At 43.6% G+C, this 20,297-nt stretch overlaps 1 protein-coding gene across 1 annotated transcript; it reads right to left on the bottom strand.

The window, feature by feature from the left end:
• Positions 1 to 826: 826 nt before the first annotated feature.
• Positions 827 to 12,342, bottom strand: LOC109761229 (histone-lysine N-methyltransferase SUVR5). The gene is made up of 12 exons (XM_020320040.4): positions 12,035 to 12,342; positions 10,226 to 11,190; positions 9,156 to 9,458; positions 8,973 to 9,083; positions 8,013 to 8,123; positions 3,624 to 6,380; positions 3,314 to 3,475; positions 2,438 to 2,554; positions 2,223 to 2,326; positions 1,757 to 1,894; positions 1,575 to 1,662; positions 827 to 1,485 (listed from the first exon to the last, which is right to left on the bottom strand). The coding sequence occupies exons 2-12, from the start codon at positions 11,069 to 11,071 to the stop codon at positions 1,378 to 1,380; spliced, it is 4,845 nt and encodes a 1,614-aa protein (XP_020175629.1). The 5' UTR covers positions 11,072 to 11,190; positions 12,035 to 12,342; the 3' UTR covers positions 827 to 1,377.
• Positions 12,343 to 20,297: the final 7,955 nt, after the last annotated feature.

Raw genomic sequence — 20,297 nt, 5'->3', positions numbered from 1 at the left:
GGATGCCAGGCGACAAAATTATCAAATGCTTGAAGGTGTAAGGGTATTTGCAAGATCCTTCGAACATCCACGGGGTTAAAATTGTCTTGAAGCAATTGCTCATCCCACGTATGGGTAATAGGATTAACTAGTTTAGAAACCTTCGTTAAAATAGACTGATTCCATGGAGTAATAATCATCCTGTTGGGGCTTGAAGGTATCCACGGGTCAGCCCAAATGTCAACATTTTCTCCCATTCCTATTCTCCATATGTATCCACGTCTAAAGCAAGATAACCCCGCAATAATACTCTGCCAAGTGAAGGAGATTTTTCATGTAACCTCTTAGACTTTTATGTGTTGAGGGTTTAGCGGTCGCTAGCTCACAGCAGGAGAGCATGGAGCACATGTGATCCGTTGCTGGGAGAAAGGTGGTCAATGGGAATCACCCGGCCGCTTTCTCCCCTCCCTTCATTCCCCGTCGCATTCTCCGCTACCGTCCTTGTCCTGCGCGGAAAACTTGTCCGTCCGACACATGAATGAATATCCAGAGGTATCCGTTCTCGCCGGTGCTATGCTGTTGGAAAGGGCATAAAGAACTCCTATACAGCACCAAATTATTAACCATGCATTTTGATTATGTGGTTCGGAAGATGCATCAAACGAAAGGCCGTCCCATAGCCACATTCCACAGCACTGGTCCTCGTTGTCACGTCTAACTACGAGGCAATCGTATTTGGTACGACACATTGACCTACCACCACAGAATCACGGATCAGATTACATTTTTCGTTTTTTTTTTATTTGAGAATCATGCATCAGAAGCACGGATCAAATATACCCCATAATTAAGAACGATTGCAAATTGATTTCCTTCTTTTCAGGTCCACAAATCCATAATTACAGTGCATAACAATTTCCGAAAACAGGCACCGCAACATAAGCAGAACTCCATGACCAACAATCTCACTAACAAGTACAGACTCTTTGCTTCAACTTCGATGATGGGAGCTCAAGAGCAGTAAAAATTGAATGAACATATTTTACAAAGACGCTGAATTCTCGCCTACGAAAATGAAGCCTGAATCACTCTAATTTCAGGCCGCTTCTAACAAATCGTCAGTTAAGCATGATGTTGCCATGACTAAAATCAATGCTATGGTGTACCTAGTGTCACTGCTGTGAGAGTCCTATATCACAAACACTACTTGGTGGCGGCATGCAGAATGAGAACCTACCCCTGCACTCAATTGGTTGCATCAAGAATGAGGGTCCTACCTCTGCATTCAAGCTCTAGGAAAAACAATGTTAATAGTTGCCAAGTGATCACCATTCTACGAGCTTCTGAAGATGCGCTACAAGCAATGGATCATTCCTTTTATTTTCTCACCCTGCAAACTCAATAAACACGGCCTCGGCAATTCTGAGCTCCACAATGGCAGGGACAGCCGTCACCAGATTGCAGCTTCCATCGATAATCAAAGGACAATTCTTCTCCAACAACAATCTGGAGAAAAACAGTAGCAACAATTAGCAAAAACAAAGATTTTACAGCTCATCATTTATGTTGAAATAGTACAGCTAAAATATTCTTACATCTTGAGTGGCAAACAAGCCAACATGAGCAAGTTGGCAATCTTTGCTTTCCACCAGAACTAAGCGGACACTAAGGTTAGGCGAACAACTGTAATGAAGAAACACACAAATGAGCATTGCTTCAGAATTAGTTTGCTCCAGTGGTATAGATGCTCCTAAAATACATAAAATAGTCCAATTACCTATGATTAATAAAGCGGGACACATTCCCATATCTTGTAGCATCAATCATGTATGCCGTAGTCCCTAAAGTCTTAACTCTTTCCCGATCAATATGCGAAGCGATATCAAGAAGGTAGCTGCACCCACTTTTTGACTCACTGGAATTCAGGTACTTTCTTGTCAGTTTTCTAGAAGGAAAAAAAACGATTCCACAAGAACATAAAACATCGACAATTCCTAGAGTATAGGAAATGGCATGACATTGTTCTGCAATTGAAGTCGGATTTTCGCGGGATGAGAATTCATACGATGAAAATTGTGCATGAAAATACCAATTGGATTCAAGATTGGAGAACAAGAGTAATCATAATCATCAAGTACCAGACAGTGGATATCAAACTAAACATGAAATTTTCAATGATGCCCATGTTCTCTACTTCTGTACATCTGATAACTACAGTAAGGCATGAGAAAGAATTAACAGACCTTTCTGCGTTTCTCATGGTCTCATCATCCTTCACAACCTCCCCAACATACTCGCACACAAAAGTACCCTGTGGAATAGGTTCTGTAGCTCGAACAGCCCAACCCTGAAGCATTCAGAAACATTACAGTATGACTTGTGAAGCATGTTTAATAATAACAGCAAAGGACTGTGAGCAGGGTTCAGGGAAACCAAAGCCAGGTTGCAAGTGTTTCACCTTATTGTCAGTTCTGAAGAGTTCCAATTTAACCAGCAGCCCTTGCTGCAAAACTTTATTTTTACAGGATGCATCACAGGTACATAGTGAATTGCACTCGTATATCGGATATCCTTCCTGCCAATTCGACAAAACATGCACACGCATCAAACTATATACAATATCAGGGATGAAAATAATACTAGAGGATGGAAATGTGACATTTTTTAAATAGAAGAACTCAGTGGAACAAGATTTACACGCAGACACACAGAGCACCTCTACATCGTTCAGGCCTCAAGCCATGAGTCAGGCACATCAAATTTGACATTTGCCGAAAGTTTCAAACGAATCAAATAAGTCGCTAAAAATCACATGGGACGATAATGATATGCTCTCATGGTTCAAAAATAGTCGCCATGGATGTAAGAAACAGTAAATGGTGGTCTCCAAGGACCTGTATAGAATTGTTTGAGCAGCTCACAACGTATGGAGGACAAAAGCAAGCCTTTGAGTCTTGACACAATTACAACCTTACGTGACACAGATGAGATTGCTTTGACAATAAAAAGCAGTTTAGGTATGCAGAATGATCATTGTGGATGGTACACTGTACAAGAGTGCGTGAAAATATACACATGTACATGGTAGCAGACACAACCACAAACCTTTTTAGACTCATAAAGATAACAAACTACATTGCCTTTCTAGACTCGTAAAGATAACAAATTATATTGCCTGCTGATCACATATCGTGATATCAACCACCCTATCAATGGCATACTAAGTGCAGAATAATCACGATATAACGGATAGTTGTTTACTTATTTAGTGCGCTTTTTTTCCAACTCTTACATTACATATATAATAAAATGTGTCAATGTCAACAATTAGTACCTGCAAAATGATTTTGCCATTTTCATCGTACGCAAATCTGCCATGCATCGGCATAGCATACATATCCACAAGGTTCTCATAAACACTGTCAAAGAGGTTCACATGATCACATTTCTCAGGAGAGCAATGGGCATGAGAACACGCACAGCCAACCATGTAACTCTGCAGGTACATAATTTATTAGAAAACTGATTTGATAAATAAACCAAATTTACATAGATGGGAAGGAAAACAAAGGAAGAAGACAAAGCCCCCTTTGTGGAATTCATATGCTTCCATTTAAAGATGACAATCGGTTCCAAAAGAGTACCTCTGAATCAACAAGAGATGAATCCATCAAACGAGTTGTGACGTAGTGAAAATCCTGCCATGGCACAGAACTGCAATGCTGCAATAATTCTTCAGGTTTCATATGGAGAGATTCTTTCGTATCAACATCAATTGCACAGACAATTGGAACTTTCTCCCTGCCAAAGCTTACATCTTCACAAAGAACAACCCTCTCATTTTTAAGCTTCCACATGAAGTGCTCTGAATCAAGAACATAATGGTATTCTTCCATGCCCCACGTTCCATCATTTTCTGGAGGATTCATCACAGAAGCTACTACGGGGAAATCAACATGGGTAAGCTGTAAAGGTGGCAGGGTATTTGAAGTATATCCAGATTTGCATCCCTTGGGGCAAGTGAATTCCTCTTGATGCCAATTGATTGGGATGCCAATGTCACTACAAAGCTTTGCAGCTTTCACAAATATGTTTTCAGGCATGGTTCCATATTTCAATTCCAATGCAGCAAGAAGACTTGTCTTACAGCATACAGAACGGGCCACGGATAAAATATCAAGGTTACTTGGATGGGGTCTTGTCTTTTGAATCTTTGAAAATAAAGTTTGCGCCACATCTGAGCATTGGAAATCCACTAACTTACCAAGGTTAGCTGTTTCAGGTTCCGCAACTTGCGATGTTATCATAGATAGATCAGAGCTTGAAATATCAAAATGTTTCTCAATCCCTGAGCTACTCCTCTTCTTTAATGAACCTGATGGTCGTAGGTTTTTCTTGAATGCAGAATAGTAGTGTCGACCACGGTTAAGTTGATATTTCCCACGTCCTGGTGGAATGTGGCCAACCGTACCTTGGTCCATATGAGCAACTTGATTGTGGCGGCCAAGATCTGCCAGTAGATCAAATCTCAACCCACATAGTCTACAGGTCAACTTTTGTGAGCCATCATCCTTCCCAAGGTCATGGTTATCATAGAGGGCCTTGAAACTTGTCCCTTCTGTTCTTACAGATTGACCTTTAGGTCGTTGTGGGGCATCAAGAAGCCCGAACTCGTGGGCATGATCTGAAACAATATGTTGCCATAGCAGATCCATGTTCAAGAAGTTGCTGTCACATGACATACATCGGAAGAGAATCGAATATTGGAGATATTGAGCACCATGTTTTTCTTGTACATGTTTTTCAAGAACTTTTCTGTTGGTAAATGGGTCCATGCAAACAGCACAAGAATACCCTCTGAACAGCCATCGGGTCTCCTTTCGATGAACTTCTGTCCAATGTAACGCGAGACACTGATCATCAGAGAACTCCTGGGCACATATTTTGCACTTCAAACCAGCTGAATGATTAGTTTTCTCTTCTTGCAACACTATCATAGATCCCTCTTGGTTATCAGGACTTATTTGCTGAGATCCATTTGTACCAAAGCCCCAAAGATTTGTGAGTTTTTCTCTTTCACTAGAGATTAACTTTAACAAAAATTCTCCAACATCAGTATCCTTGGACACTTCAGCTAGAATCTGAGGCATATAGTCGTTACCAAGACCAGATTGTTGACGAGAGAAGTTGTTTCTCAAGAACCAATAAAGAAACTCACATGCCCGGTGTAAACATATTTTTTCTTGCCTTGATGCACAGCCCTTCAATAGATTGATAAAAACATCTTTAGATATGAGTCGACTCTTTCCGTTCCTGGCACGTTTAAGGAACTTTGGAAGGTGCTTCTCGCAGTAAAGAGTGTGTCGCTTAGCATAATCCTGGCATTCAACAATATTGTCATGAGAAAGAATTCCAATGCAAAGATCAGTATCTGAATTAGCTTTTGCCATGGAAGTTGACATGGGGTAGAACATATCAGGGTTCTCCAATCCACAAGCTTTATCACCTGAAATCTCTGCAGCCATGGTCGAGGTCAATTGCATTTGAAGAGGAACTTGGGAACTACTAGCCCTTTCTGCATCCACGATGCATATTGCACTTGAGTTGCAATTCTTTTCCATTCCTTTTGGAGCCTCTTCTCTTTTATGGAGACCCCCAGATGAACTGAATAAATTATCAGAGCTTACAGTATCCAGGCTTGTCTGGGAACGGTGTTTTTTGCAGAAAACAGAACCATGCTGGGCTCGATGCTTGCATTGTCTACCCAAATTAGTCATACCACTACAGACTAAAGCATCACCACTAAGTCCCCTGTCCTCCCTAGAATAACGGTCATGCATGCTTTGATGCACACAGCAATAAATATCACCGTCATTAGCCCACCTGCCGCACTGTCTTCCTTTTGTTTCTATGTATGCAGAACACTGCCGAGAATTCTTTAAGGAATCAAACTCATGTCTGGAATTCTGTAAAGCTGGGTTGATGTGGCCTGATTCTGCAATCTCATGGGGGGCAGAATTACTGAGGAAGGTGACAGTGTTATTCTGATCCACTGATGCTAACACTTCCATATGTCCATCAGTGATAGGTCTACTAGGGAAGTTATTACCGTTCAGGCCCTCGCTGAGAATGCTGCAGTTAGCATCATTCACGTGAGAAAAATGTGGTTCTCCTCTGCGCACTTCAAGTTTGGGACGCTTTCTGCGAGCTTGTTGATCCATACCTGGATCATCATAGTTATTGCTTTGATCAAAGTTGCCCGTATTACCTACAGCATGTGATGAAAAGAACTGTTTCATGACTTCTTGTTTCCATGTTTTCCACTCTGGTACTAATTCAGGCTGCATTGGTGCATTCCACAACTCATCAACCTTGTCCCAAAGAACAGATTCCCTAAGTTCCTGCGTTAAAAGGAAAGAATTAACGAGGTTGGCCAAGTTTTAACAAACCTAAGAAATAGTAGCATACGCCAAATCTAACAAAGGGAGTAATCGATATACACCAAGAGAAGTAGCGTACAAAATCTTAGATTTCTTTTTTGCAATTTTTATTGGTAAAGCAACAGCAGAGGCCTATATTTTTGCTGCAAAGAGACTTTAATAGTGTAACAGCAATGACATCATTGACAAACTTGATGCTGCACAGAGCTCAAGTTAAAGCATGAAATTTAACAGCCTTCTATTCTTTTATTAGCATAGCTTATTCAGTAAGAGGTGATCTACTTCATTTTGGAAAGAGCAGGCATTTGTACAAGTTAATACACGATCAACACAATACTTCCACTGATTCAATGCAAATGAGTATATTTTATGTGATGTTTCCGCTCTCTACCCCTAATTTAGTGCTTCGAAAGAAATGGTTGATGGTTGAAGCATGCCATTTAACAGGGGTATGCATGTCATTTCTCATTAACTGTTTCAGATTTAGTGTTTCCATACTGGGCTGGGATGATGAAAATTAGCTAATCCAAACAAGTTACCGAGCTAGGCTGGGATGGTGAAAATTAGCTAATCCAAACAAATTACTGGGCTGGGCTGGGATGATGAAAATTAGCTAATCCAAACAAATTACTGGGCTGGGCTGGGATGATGAAAATTATCTAATCCAAACAAATTACTGAGCTCTAGGGAATAACATGAAGTAGTCATTAACAAGAGTAATGACATGCATACCCCTGTTACATTATGTACACGAGAGTACACTTCCTACTGGGTTTATCCATCTTAAATGTAATGTATAAGATCAGATGGATATAGACAGGAAAGTGGAGTACAAGTACAAACTGGCTCAAAAACTTCGTGACATGTATTTCAAATACCATTTCATCCACTAAATCTAACAAGGTAACAGTTGCCAGAGTATCTTCTGGTACGCAAGAAATGATGATGGAAACATCTGCTTTGAAGTCATTGTACAATAATTTACAATTAGCCAGGCTTGGTTCCTGCCATGGGATGGGGTAAAGACTAGAAGTGGTGAATCACGGCAAACTGGATGGCTAGGCATCCAGTGGCGAGTCAGCTGGATTTGCGACTTGAAAATCTTCGATGTTCACACAAGTGAAAGCCCAAACAGCTGACACATGGACACCACCATAAATATTGCAGCTGAATACATGGGAGCAAGTTTAACTATAAGCCACAGAAGCATCCTATATTGTGAGAGTAGAACTGGGCTAGCTAGACCATAGAAATGATTATTTACGATCTTTCCATCCAAATCTATGCAGCTTGCGCAAGGAACTCAAGAAATTATTGATAGTCAACTCTTAAATACAGAACACGTTCTCCAAAAAGTAACCGCAACTCAAGAACAAGGTTAACACCGTATACATAGTGTTATCTGTACAATTATATTAAAATATTTATTTAAGTTCGACTGAAACGAGAATGAACATAAGAAAACAAGTAAATTGAGGTTTTGTAAGCAGGCAACCTGGTCACAAACTGAAAAAAACTGCATGACTATTATTTCATACAAACTTAATCACACTCCAAAAAATTTGACCTAAAGGCGAATAGATTCCACATTACCTCGGCAAGAATTTCAACAGTCTCAGCGTCATGAGCAATATTACACTTCTGGCCCCACAAGTCAGAAGAATTTTGGAGCCAAAGACAGCTTGTGTAGTCTGGAAGAATCATCTGAAATCAAACAACTAAGGTGAAACAATGCTTCCTCGCAAAGAAAAGGTGAAATAATGCCAAGGAACGCCAGGAAGAGGCTACTTCAAGCATTTCTATTATTTTTGCAGCATCAGCAGTGAATGTTGAGTGAAGCATAGATGGACATAATGAACAACTTGCTGCTCAGCTGTGCTTTTAAAAAAAAATACAACACCGATAAATTGGATGATGTATTGACCTCATGCAATAAAAAACTATGTTTATCTGTCTTATTTCTATATGACCATAGCTGCAATGGACCTTGAGCAACTTGCCACGTATAATATGTCTTTCATTACAATACTTTCAAAGCATAGAAAGGAACCTTCAGGCTTTAGCAGTGTCCAAATCAACTGCTAATAATGCTGATTTAGCCTTTCGTATAAATATTGCAAAGTTATATCCAAAAACTGCTGCATAGATGAGCTATTTTTCAAGACTTGACAGAGTTGTGGCAATTACACTAGAACCACGAGAGGAACATTTTGGATCCTCGATCAAATAGAGGAATAAGGCACACAACAATTAGTGTCACTCACCAGAAGAACACACGAAGTTATTTACCATATAAAATGCCTTGGAAACAAAGTACCAAAATACTGTAGGTGATGCGTGCACACATAATGTGGTGAACGGATATACAAATATAACAGTTACAGAGATCTTTCCATTGCACGATGAGTAAAAATGAGAGGGAAAATGCTTAGGTGATTGCCTCAAGAGAAAAAACATAGGAGAATATATATAACAAGAGTATGAAACTCGCTGGGTGCAAATTAGCACAAGGCACCGTGACATACGCATATGGAATAAGGTCCTTGGAATTACCTTTTGAAGTTTGACAAGCATCTTCCCAAGATCAGTGTAGTCTCTACAGCATGATGCTTCCCGAGCAAATTCTTTCCAAGCTGCTGCCTTCCGAGCATTCTCAATTATGGCCTATTCAACATATAAACAGTGTCAAGAGCAATGATACCACATGAATACAAATACTGCAAGGGAAGAGCATACCTCAGTGTGAAGTTCATCACTAAAGTTTAGCATTGAGATAGCAAGCTTCTGCATGATGAATCGTCGAGGAACACTCAAATCCTTCACCATCTTTCGCCATTTGCGATGAGTTCCATTCACAAGTGGCACAGGATATTCATCAATTGGAAGGACTAGTAGCATGTCCACCCAAGAATAAGTCCTTGTTTGTGGGAAGAAAACAACAATATAGGTCTTCCTGTCAATAGTTGGTTTTGCCTTGAGAGTGGACAAAGGACAGTCCGCTCTAGAGCATCGAATTCCTGTTCGCCATTTTCCTCTCCACTGTTTTCAAGTTAAAAAGTAAAATGATAGTTCAGGGTGGAGCCATTAGAGATGCAGGAAGCGGCCAACATGAAAAAAATTAGAAAGTAGGACATAGCCACCAGGGAAATCAAAGAGCTTGGGCTCCATGGTGGTGTTCTGAATAGTCAGATAAAAATCACCTCGTTTGCATTTTCTGCGATCAATATATAGTTTTGCTTCAATTCAGGAAACCCCGTTGGTAACTTGAATGGTCCAGTAATAATAAACTAATGGATGGAGTAAACAGAACAAAATATTTAACTATGTTTAGAAACTTGAAGCCAGATTATATATCACAAATCTTAGATAAGGCCATAAATAAAGACCTGCTTTCTGTATAGTGTATAGGGATCATACTAACAAAATTGTAAAAGGAAAAGAAATGCCTTCGTATTGTTTATAGATTTATAGATGCATCTAGTATGAAATAGGAACATTTAAGTAGGAATCGAAGAACATACCACAATTCTTCAAGAAAATTTAAATGGGATAGATCTAGATGTATCTCTCATATACATAGATGGTCAGAGTATAGGGGTGTAAGTTGAAATACTTCAGAGGTGGATTTCCAAAAAACATGGTGAGTTGGCGCCTACTCCAAGACATCTAGCGTATACATTGAACAACCACAACTTTTCCAGGGCTAGTTTCTCATTGTAAGTTCACAACTTGACATATAATTTCAATATCAGGAACTAATACAACGACGTTCACAGCCACAATCACCTAGTGCTAAATAGACATACCTTTACCCAAAGTGCCACGGCATGATCTTCTTCGATACTTCTGGTATCCATCTCTCCGCCAACATCATTAGTATTGCCATTACAACTGTTGTTATGAACAAGCATATCCATGCCATTTTTAGGTGAGACAGATGTCTCATTCTCTTCCTGAGAAAATACTTTACTTACTTGAAGTGGGCATGACAACTCCTTCTGGGCATCATGAAATCCTGCCATATCGTTGCCGACTTCCTTGTTTACCAAGTCAGTCCCGACTCCCTTACTTGCAATGTCAGTCCCAAATCCCTTACTTTCTGCATCAACATTGATGTTATATTTGAGTTCTACTTCTGTCATTTTCTTGCCTTTGGAAGGAAGGACATCTCCATTTGACTGGCATGACCTAAGTCCAGTTACTACATTGGACGGTGAAGACATCTCCTGCTGGGAATGATGTAAATCCTCCTTACTGATGCAGTGTTTGCTGCAGTTGACATCCCCTGGGGAGCCATTATTTTCCAAGCTTGCATTCAACTGAAACCTTACATCATTGAAGTAAGCATCCTGGACGTTCTTTTCTTTATGTGGTAGTGGTACAAAAAAGTTCACCTCTGATAAACCGTCCAAGCTAACAGAAGACTTTTCAGAGGAACCATCTACTTTCTCCTCTGTGCTCGAGCCAGAAGAATTGTTAACTTCAACAGGGTTACAATTTATCGCGGCATTTGTCTGATGAACGTCGGAGGCTTGCCACCCATGGTCATTACATGATAAGGTATGTTTCCTATCATAAGAAATAGATGATATTTTCTCCACGTCATTCTGTAATTGGCAATCCGCTTGCATAACAGGTGGATCCATCAGCATTTCTTTGATAAGTTCTGATCTTTCAATCCACCGTGAAATAAAGCAGGATTTCTAAAAGCAGTGCAGGAAAAATCCTCTACTGGCTTGAAGTCCATAAACACTTATGACTTATTCAACACCTAGAAACAAAAGTGCGGTTAGGAATGTAGAAATTTCATATGAAAACAAATGTATGGCAGAACAAACAAAAATAAACTTACTGAACAGATAATGGAGCTCCATCTTAAACAGAAAATGGTAAAATGATTAAAGTTCAGCTTTATGGTCATATGTGAAGTTACCACTTTATTGACTATATATGCATAAAGACTTGCAGTTCCATTTGATTCACCAAGCAAATTTCTTGCCAATAAACACAAAGCATTTGCACTCATGTACTCAACAAATCTTGGTTTTGCAATCAGCTACGTAACATTTTAAATAAGAAACATAATACGCTATTATGCGACAGTTGCAGTACATACTACATACAACTTCTTAGCCACAGGAATTCAAGACTAGGGATATGACAATGATACTGAGACTGATACCAAGACACAGCAGATGTCCCTTTGGATAAAATACGCAAATACATGGGAGCAATCAAGTTTACATGAATCACATGAGTACAACGCACTCCCAAACACATAAGGACTGTAGGGTGTTGTTTATACGTACATTACTGGCACAGAGGGATGGCATTGGCGTACTGGAATCGGTACCATTAATTATTTGTACCATCAAAACCCTAACGACCCGCTTCAATGCCTATGAAAAACTCCCGTGGTAGGACGAACTCAGGCCACGAATTAATGCGCCCATAGGATCCACTCTGAAAGCATAAGGATCCTTCAGGAGTCCCGCGACGGAGTTTAGATTTCTATTTCCTATAGGCGCATGTATCTGGGCGCCCAACGATTCAAATCCCGGAATAAGAGGAATGGAGCCGATCCTTGAAACGGAGGGGATGCGAGAGCGAATTACCCTTCTCGACGAGGCGCCGCGGTGGCATCGGCGGGTGTCGAAGACGGCGGCGCGGGCAGGAGCGCCCTCAGATGTCTCGGCGGAGGCAGGAGGATGCGGCGGAGGCGACGGGAGGGCGTGCGTCGACGGGGCCGCGGCGGGCAGGAGACCAGGGCGGCGCTGACCGGGGGAGGGGGGCGGGGTGGTGCGGGGTCGCCGCGAGAGGAGGAGGAGGCGGTGGTGGCGACACAGGGTTTGCGACGTGAGGGGGAGAGATGCGGGAGGTGGGCGGCGTGCTCGCGATACCCACAGGTAAAAAAAGGGTAAACGAAATAAAATAACTCCCCCACCCAATTTCTTACTTCCCCGGAATAACCGTTCGGGCTTCAGGCCGACTTGACAGAGTATTTAGGCGGACCTGGTATGCTGAGTTGGGCTACAAGCGAAATTTCTATGAGATTAGGCCCAGTTATTTCGTCCATACGTTTTCAAAAAAAAAGTTAGTTCGTCCGTATAGGGTCCAGTAGTAGTTAGGGCTACCTGCATGGTTTTTTGCCCATTTGCATACTTGTCCCCGTTGGGCCTGGCTGAGCAAATGCGGGTCAAAAACCAACATCTGCACTTAGTTTGGTTGCCTGCATGTCATCCTGCATCGTAACGATGCAGCTACGCACCGTGTTTGGTTGCTTGTATGTGCTCACACGGGTGCACGTTGTTTGGTTACATACGAGCATAGAGTTGTGCTCATCTTATACCCTACTTGGTGAGCTTACCAACACCTTACACACGATCACACCGAGCACACCAACGCCACATCACTGCTATGACGACAAACTGGACGAAGATGATGAAATTCTTCAGCCCTAACGGTCGATCCACCTTCTTGCCAACCTCAACCTTGCTGCATGAATGCTCTTGCACATACTTAGAGTAAGCATCTTCTGCCGCCTGCCTAGTCTTAAACCCTCCTCTGTGGTTGCTGTTGTTCTACCCTGAAACTTGTTTGTTGCAAGCTTCTCATAAACTGTAAACCCCTGGAACCCTACCTTCGAACACCACATACCACTTGCCCTGGCAGTGCAAATGAGCAATAAGTTCAAGCAACAAGCATTGGAACACACAAACAGCAAGCAATGAAGAACTCTAGGAGCAAGCAATGGAGCAGAAGAGCATTAGTAAGCATGCATGATCATAGCAAGTTCAACATTACTTTGGTGTCATCCTACCACCGCATCCAAAAGAGGGTGTCATCCTACCACCGCAAGTTCATGATCACCGTGAGGTGTTAGTATATACCACGTCACCAAAATATACACACCATAAGATTGTTTTCAAGCCCTAACTACACAAAATATACGTTGTCATCGTCGTCCTCGTCCTTGTCGCCATCGCCGTCAAGGATCATGCACGCTGTCGCCACCATCAGAAGCAGCACTAGTAGTAGTGGTTGCCCAGCCAGGTCCTCGGCCAGAGCACCCTGTGCTCTTCTCCCATGGCAACAAACCCAACACCTTGGGCTTTGGCTAAGAGCCACCACGAGAGCCTCTGGGCTGAAGCCAATCTGATCCATGACGGCGTTGTAGAGCTTAGGGTGGACGTCCACACTCTTGCTCTCCCTGATGGCGGTGTCCACCTCCTTCACTGCCTCAGTCATGCTGGTGAAGACGCTCAGCTCCTCCTCCATGAAGCATGCCCGCTTCCTTTTCCTATCAAGCACAGGAACGTGCTCAGCATCCTTCTCAGGAGCATCAGCGTTGATGGTGTCTGACTCCTGGGTGTCTGGATACTCCGACATCGGTGAGCCAAGAGGATGACCAGAGCCCATGGCATGCTTGCCGGTTGCCAGCCCGAAGGAGAAGATCTGCTGCATCTGGTGGTAGTTCTGGATAGGGGTGTTGAGGAACTCGGCGTCCTTGGGGTGAGCCTAAGAAGAAACATGGCAGAGAGGTTAGTTAGTATGGCAATGTTTCATAGGCTTCAACTGTTGGTCTGTTAGAATGGCATGGTTTGTGAGCTAACCGCGATGTGGCCTTGGTAGTGCTCTGACTCCAGAAGGATCAAGCAGGTGTCCTCATCCCATGAAGCACCACTAAGGTCTCTGAGCTTGGACACTTAGATCCATCGAGCTCTCCACTTTCTCAGGTGGTTGTACACCTGGGTCGAGGTGATCTTCTGTCCACAGAAGTCGAACACCTGCTTTGCAACAAGGTTCAAGTGCACCTCCTTGAAGCCCTTGTCAGTCCTCACCCATTAGCTATGATCTCACTCATCTTGTTAAGCACAAAAGTGGAGAGGAACGGCTGCCATTTCATGGTGTTCCCCCTTCCATCCTTCTTCTCCTTTGTTGCTGCCTTTAGAGCAGCAGCATGAGCAACAGCATTGGGCTGAGCCAGCACAAATGGAGGAACCGTAGGCGGCACCTCAGAAACCTCTTAATCAAGAGGCATCTGTTCCAGAGGAGGCTGGGAGTCCTCGACGTACGACGGCGAGAACTGGCTCTCGGACAGCATGAGGGCCTGACTAAACTCTTGTGTGGTCATGTCCTACAAACGTAAGTGTCATCAACACCACAAGACACTACACATGGACAGTATGAACTAGCAGTACAACATGGATAGATCGAACTAGCAGTACATCTGGGACAGATCGAACTAGCATTACATCTTGGACAGATCAAACTAGCAGTAACACATGCACAAGCATACCACAACATAACAGAGCATTAATCATGGAGAGCATAGCACTAATCATGGACACATGGATGATCATGTTCAACACTTGCACACTAGCATACCACTGATTCATCCATGACCACTAACTACCAACACTTGCCCACATGGAAACAACCCCTAGCATGCTCCAAATCCATCACAACTAGCTACTACACCATCACAGTCAAACAGATCGGACGGACTAACCTTAGCACATGGACAGATCTAGCTAGAACTAGAAGAGAGGAGGTGGTGATTGAACTTACAGAGGCCATCGAAACGGCTGCGGAGGAGGTGCCTGGCACGTCGGAGAGGAGGAGGAGTCGACCTGCCGGCGCAGTCAACCGGTCGCCGGAGTAGATGTGCCGATTACCTCGTCGTCGAAGTGGATCCGCGCCGGAGGGAAAGCTCAAGAGGGGGGAAATGGTGGCGGGAGTTTTGTCGTGACGGTGACCCTCGATATATAGGGCGACCGAATCGGCGGGCGGTGAGTCAAATTCGTCCCGCCGCTTTTTCGTAGATGCGCCATCGCTCCCGACATCTCCCTCCCCTGCTTGGCGCGGCGCGACATTCCCCTCCCTACATTGCTCGAGCTTGGCTTGCTGGAAACGGCCGATTCAGCCGTTCCTAGCAGGCCAGGCCGAGGGGTGCTTTGAGGTTCGTGCTATGCGAGCCAAACAGTAAACACAGGCATCCAAACAGCCCAAAAACATCCCGCGCGGGCCTGGCTGGGCCTAATGCAGGCTACCAAACACGCCCTTAGTATCGCCAGGTCCATCGCTTCCGCATGCAAAGATGCATGTAGATGCAGCTGTTAGACACTAAAAAAATACACTTCCATGATGATACGTGTTTGTCATAGTAGGTCACATTTTCTATCATCCATGTACATCCATGACGATTCTATGACAAAATCAAGATAGTCATACCTGTGTTGTCGTAGAAGTGTTCCATGACAATACCAAAATTATCATCACGGAAGTGTTCACTTCCATGACGATAAATGACGCGTCATGGAAGTGCTTTCGTCAAGGGTAACCGACACGTGGCATCCACCGTAATGGGTCGCCGTTTATCTGTCGGTCCGGTTTTGGATCCGATAACCCGTTAACAGCAACGACTAATGGCGATTTTCCACATGTAAAATTCTCATTGGCCGGAGGGAACACGTGCCAGCTCGTCATTGGGTCAGATACGCGCCTATGATATGTCGACACGTGTGACGGCCAACACTGGCCCATTTAGCTTACAAAGGCCGGCCCGTTTGACTTGGTCAAAAGATAGCGGGCCGGCCCATGAAAAGCCTGTTAACGGTATGTTCGCATATAGCCCATTTTACGGCCTGGTAAGTCACGACCCGTTATGGCATTCCTAAAATCGGCCCAACAGCGTCATGTGGGTCGTCCAGTATAATACCAGCCCATTTCATTTTCGGCCCATGTATGGCCCATGACGTCTTTCGGACCATACAAGGCCTTCCGTATCTTTGGGCCCTTTAATGGGCCGCGGTGACTTTGGCCCATAATAAATAGTAAATTTCTTTATGCCCAGTAACGGCCCATGATTCACATGGGCCGTTTCCAGCCCGTGTTAGCTTTCGGCCTACTAACGGCCCATACATTCTTGGGCTCCTTTCCGGCCCTCGATTACTTCTGGCCCGTTATTGGCTTGTTCTCCTAATGGGCCAAATTCGACCCGTGGTTAGAATTGGCCCGTTTGTGGGCTGTTAACCCGTTGTGCCGTTTCCAGCCCGTCCTATATTCTGGCCCATTAACGACCCGTTATGCATGTGACAAAATTAAGCCTTTGCTGTCTTCCGGCCTGTTAACGGCTTGTTACCGTGTTGGCCCGATACCAATTACGCCCGTTTACGGCCCATGTGGGCCCATTTATCCGATGACCCGAGGCCCACTGAATCTACGGGCCGTTGGAGGCCCATGGGTCCTACGACCCGTAGCAGGCTCAAGGTTGCCACGGTCCGTATATGGCCCATGGTTGTTGCGGCCACTAGCAAACCAAGGAAAAAGAAGTCCAGGGAAATAAAAAAGCCAGAAACTAACACTAGGCTATTAAGGCGATTACACAAATTACATCCACTGGGCATCAAAGTTCGCCACTAGTACAAATATAGGGAACCCCCTACACTATACAAAAATGGCTTGATGTTTTCTTCAGCCGGTCATTGCATGTTAAGAACAAATTTTGTATCGCAACAAAACAAATTACAACCATAAAACAAAGGAAGGTTGGCATAAAAGTTAACAGTCCGACAGATAAATGCACCATCAGAAGTTCAGAAGCTCGGTTCATTTGACCTGACTGTTACGTTTTCATGTTGTACTGTCCGATGGAGCACCATAACCTTCGCCTTCATTTCTCCTAGGCTCCTGAACAACATAGCAAATGTCTGATAGTCTGGTTTCAAAACCATGCATATCTTGACGACGTCGAACAATGGTTGTCCTTGTTGTCCTTGTTTCACAAAGGGTTTTGTTAGGGAATGGACTTGTGTCTGAAGCGCAAATATAACATTGTTTTGACCTTGCATATCTTGATCATGAGGCAGTTTGGATGAGAGTGCCTTAACAACCAACCCAGTATTACCCACGAACGTGCTTTTGGCACTGTTAGTGGACAAGTACTGACCCACTGCAACAAGAGGTGACATTGCGGTTATAGTTGCCTCGTCACCTTCAAAAGGTGGCGGTTCCACCATTTGTTCCATAGCTTGTTGAAAAGTTGATTTTTTACATTAGTAGTACCAGAACATAAGATATTAAGGAGGCAGCAAAACCAAACAAAATAGCTTTGGTCTATATACATAACTTATTCTGGTGAACCCGTGTAAAATATTAGTTGTATTTTACTGCAAAGTACATAATAAAACCAGGTTCCAAACATATGAGCATGTACCATGGCTAATGTATTGTCTATTTCTTCACATTGTATTGACAACTAAGGATAAAGAGACAACGTTTATAATACGGTAAGCATAGTATGACATCATTCATATAACAAACCAACTGAGAACAGACAAACATGCAATTGTAACATTGTGTAGACAAGTCCAGCACGGAACTAGATTACAGATCAAGATCAAAGGAACATCACTCCTCTCTTTAAACTTTGTAAGGTGCAATGATACGCTAAGACAATTGTGTATAAATTTAAAAAGAGTAATAGACATTGGCTGCAAACCGTGCAGTTCAATGCACAAGTCAGAGTAAGTAGTAGTTAAAAGGCATGAGGATTAAGGACTTACTATAACGGCTTTGACTAGTGTAGTCATCCCCTTCGTCTTGCTGGTGTGACAGTCCTTGAACATTTCCACAGCATTTGGTTCAGGTATTTTTTGGTCTTTGTGGGATTTCCTCTGCATTTGGAACAAGTCAATATATATCTGATAATATGGCACAGCGAAAAAAGTGAAACGTCAGCTAATTACAAGAGCCTCGCAGTGTGCAACATAGCTACGAGATCCTGTCGTCTGTTGGAATTTCACTTTCGTACGGTTGGCCTTGTTCTTTGAACCGTTCACCTACAAGAAGATAGATTTGCGAGGCACATGCGTAAATAGGAGTTCAACATATGATCTGATCACATATATAATGTACTTGATACTTTGGATCAGGGCAGTGTTTAACGAGGCCTCTCCAGTCTTCATCCGATATATCTTCCACTGGAGATGTTTGGGCAAGTTCACTGTTAGCCTTGCCTTCAAAGTGAGTTTTCCTCAAGTTATACTGATACTGTCGCAAAGCAGACTTGAAAACATGGGTGCATGCTTGTCTGGTTGCATCATCTTGGCTATCCAACTTGAACCTCATCTGTTGAAAATTATGGGAGTCTCATTACCAGCAATCTAGAAAGTATGGGACAGACCAAGACGATATTGCTAATTTCCATACATAACCATACTTAGAGATAAATGGTCGAGGAAGGTGTTGAACTGGGTTTCGTCTTTGTCATTCCTGTACTGAATCCATGTTGGGAGGATACGTGCATGACACCTCATTATTCTTTATAGCATACATGTCATCACAATAATCATCATAGATAGCAACTTTATTCTCATAATCAATTGGAACCTCTTCCAAAATAGTGGATTCATCACTAAATAAAGTCATGACCTCTCTGTAAGGGCATATTTATCCCTTAGTTGTTTTGGTGATTGATGACAATACTTTTGCGGACTAATCGTGTGCATTGAGTATTTCAGACATTTCATCACTAGGCACAAGACGATTTGGTGCCCCTCGAAGACTATTGAAGACGGCGTTTCTCTACGTTTCTTTTCGGTGGATTTGAGTCGTAGGAAAGCCGTACTATTAAGAGGGGGTCCGCTTTGGAAAGGTTTGGGTGGAATCATCACGTACACGTCTACTCCATTTGCACCGCCTTTCCTTTGGATCTTTGGAGCATCCGCCGTCTTTTCTTGTCTATGCAAAAGGTCGTGTTTGCTAAACTGGGGCATGCGGTAGTACTGCTCCTAGGAGCGGTAGTACCGCAGGCCCTTGCGATAGTACCGGCCTCTGGCGCGGTAGTACTGCAAGTGCCCACGGTAGTACCGCTTCCTTGGAGCGGTAGTACTGTGGCCTCAGGCCAGGCGCTGCTGCTGTTGCGGTAGTAGGGGCGGATTAATTTTTAACATCCACGCCCTACGTGGTAGTACTGTGCGCGCTGGCCAGGCTCAGCAGCTTGCGCGGCAGTAGGAGCGGATGTAATTTTTTATATCCGCACCCCGCACGGTAGTACCACTCCTGGCTTGCAACACTACCGTGTCAGATTTTTGCATAGATCCCAACTCAGCGGAAGTTGCCACAGATGTATTTTTATATGTCCGTGCCTTCCCAAAAACTGGTCTATCCCTACCTTGTGGTAGTACCGCGCCAGCAGTTCTACCGCCCTCTGCTTCATTGCATCTAGGCTGTTCTGGTTTCTGCTGCACGGTCGGTAGTACCGCGGGGCCCTGTGGTAGTACCGTGTGCCCTTGCGATAGTACCGCGTCCCCAGCGCGGTAGTACCGTGCTACGCAGGCTGAACTGGTGGATAACGGTTGGATTTGTTCTTCCACTATATAAGGGGTGTCTTCTTCTCCGAGTTGACCACCTCTTCCAACCCCAAGCTCCATTGTTGCTCCAAGCTCCATTTTCGCCCGATCTCTCTCCCTAGCCAATCAAACTTGTTGATTTTCTAGGGATTGGTTGAGAAGGCCCCGATCTACACTTCCACCAAGAGAAATTTGATTCCCCCCACTAATCCCTTGCGGATCTTGTTACTCTTGGGTGTTTGAGCACCCTAGACGGTTGAGGTCACCGCGGAGCCATAGTCCATTGTGGTGAAGCTTCGTGGTGTCGTTGGGAGCCTCCAATTAAGTTGTGGAGATTGCCCCAACCTTGTTTGTAAAGGTTCGGTCGCCGCCTCCAAGGGCACCGATAGTGGAATCACGACATCTCGCATTGTGTGAGGGCATGAGGAGAATACGGTGCCCCTAGTGGCTTCTTGGGGAGCATTGTGCCTCCACACCGCTCCAACGGAGACGTACTTCCCCTCAAAAGGAAGGAACTTCGGTA

The sequence above is a fragment of the Aegilops tauschii genome, chromosome 6, assembly GCF_002575655.3.
Source record: "Aegilops tauschii subsp. strangulata cultivar AL8/78 chromosome 6, Aet v6.0, whole genome shotgun sequence".
Classification (NCBI taxonomy): Eukaryota; Viridiplantae; Streptophyta; class Magnoliopsida; order Poales; family Poaceae; genus Aegilops; species Aegilops tauschii.
Note: the sequence above shows the minus strand (reverse complement) of the source record. Positions and strands in the feature narration are given on the sequence as shown.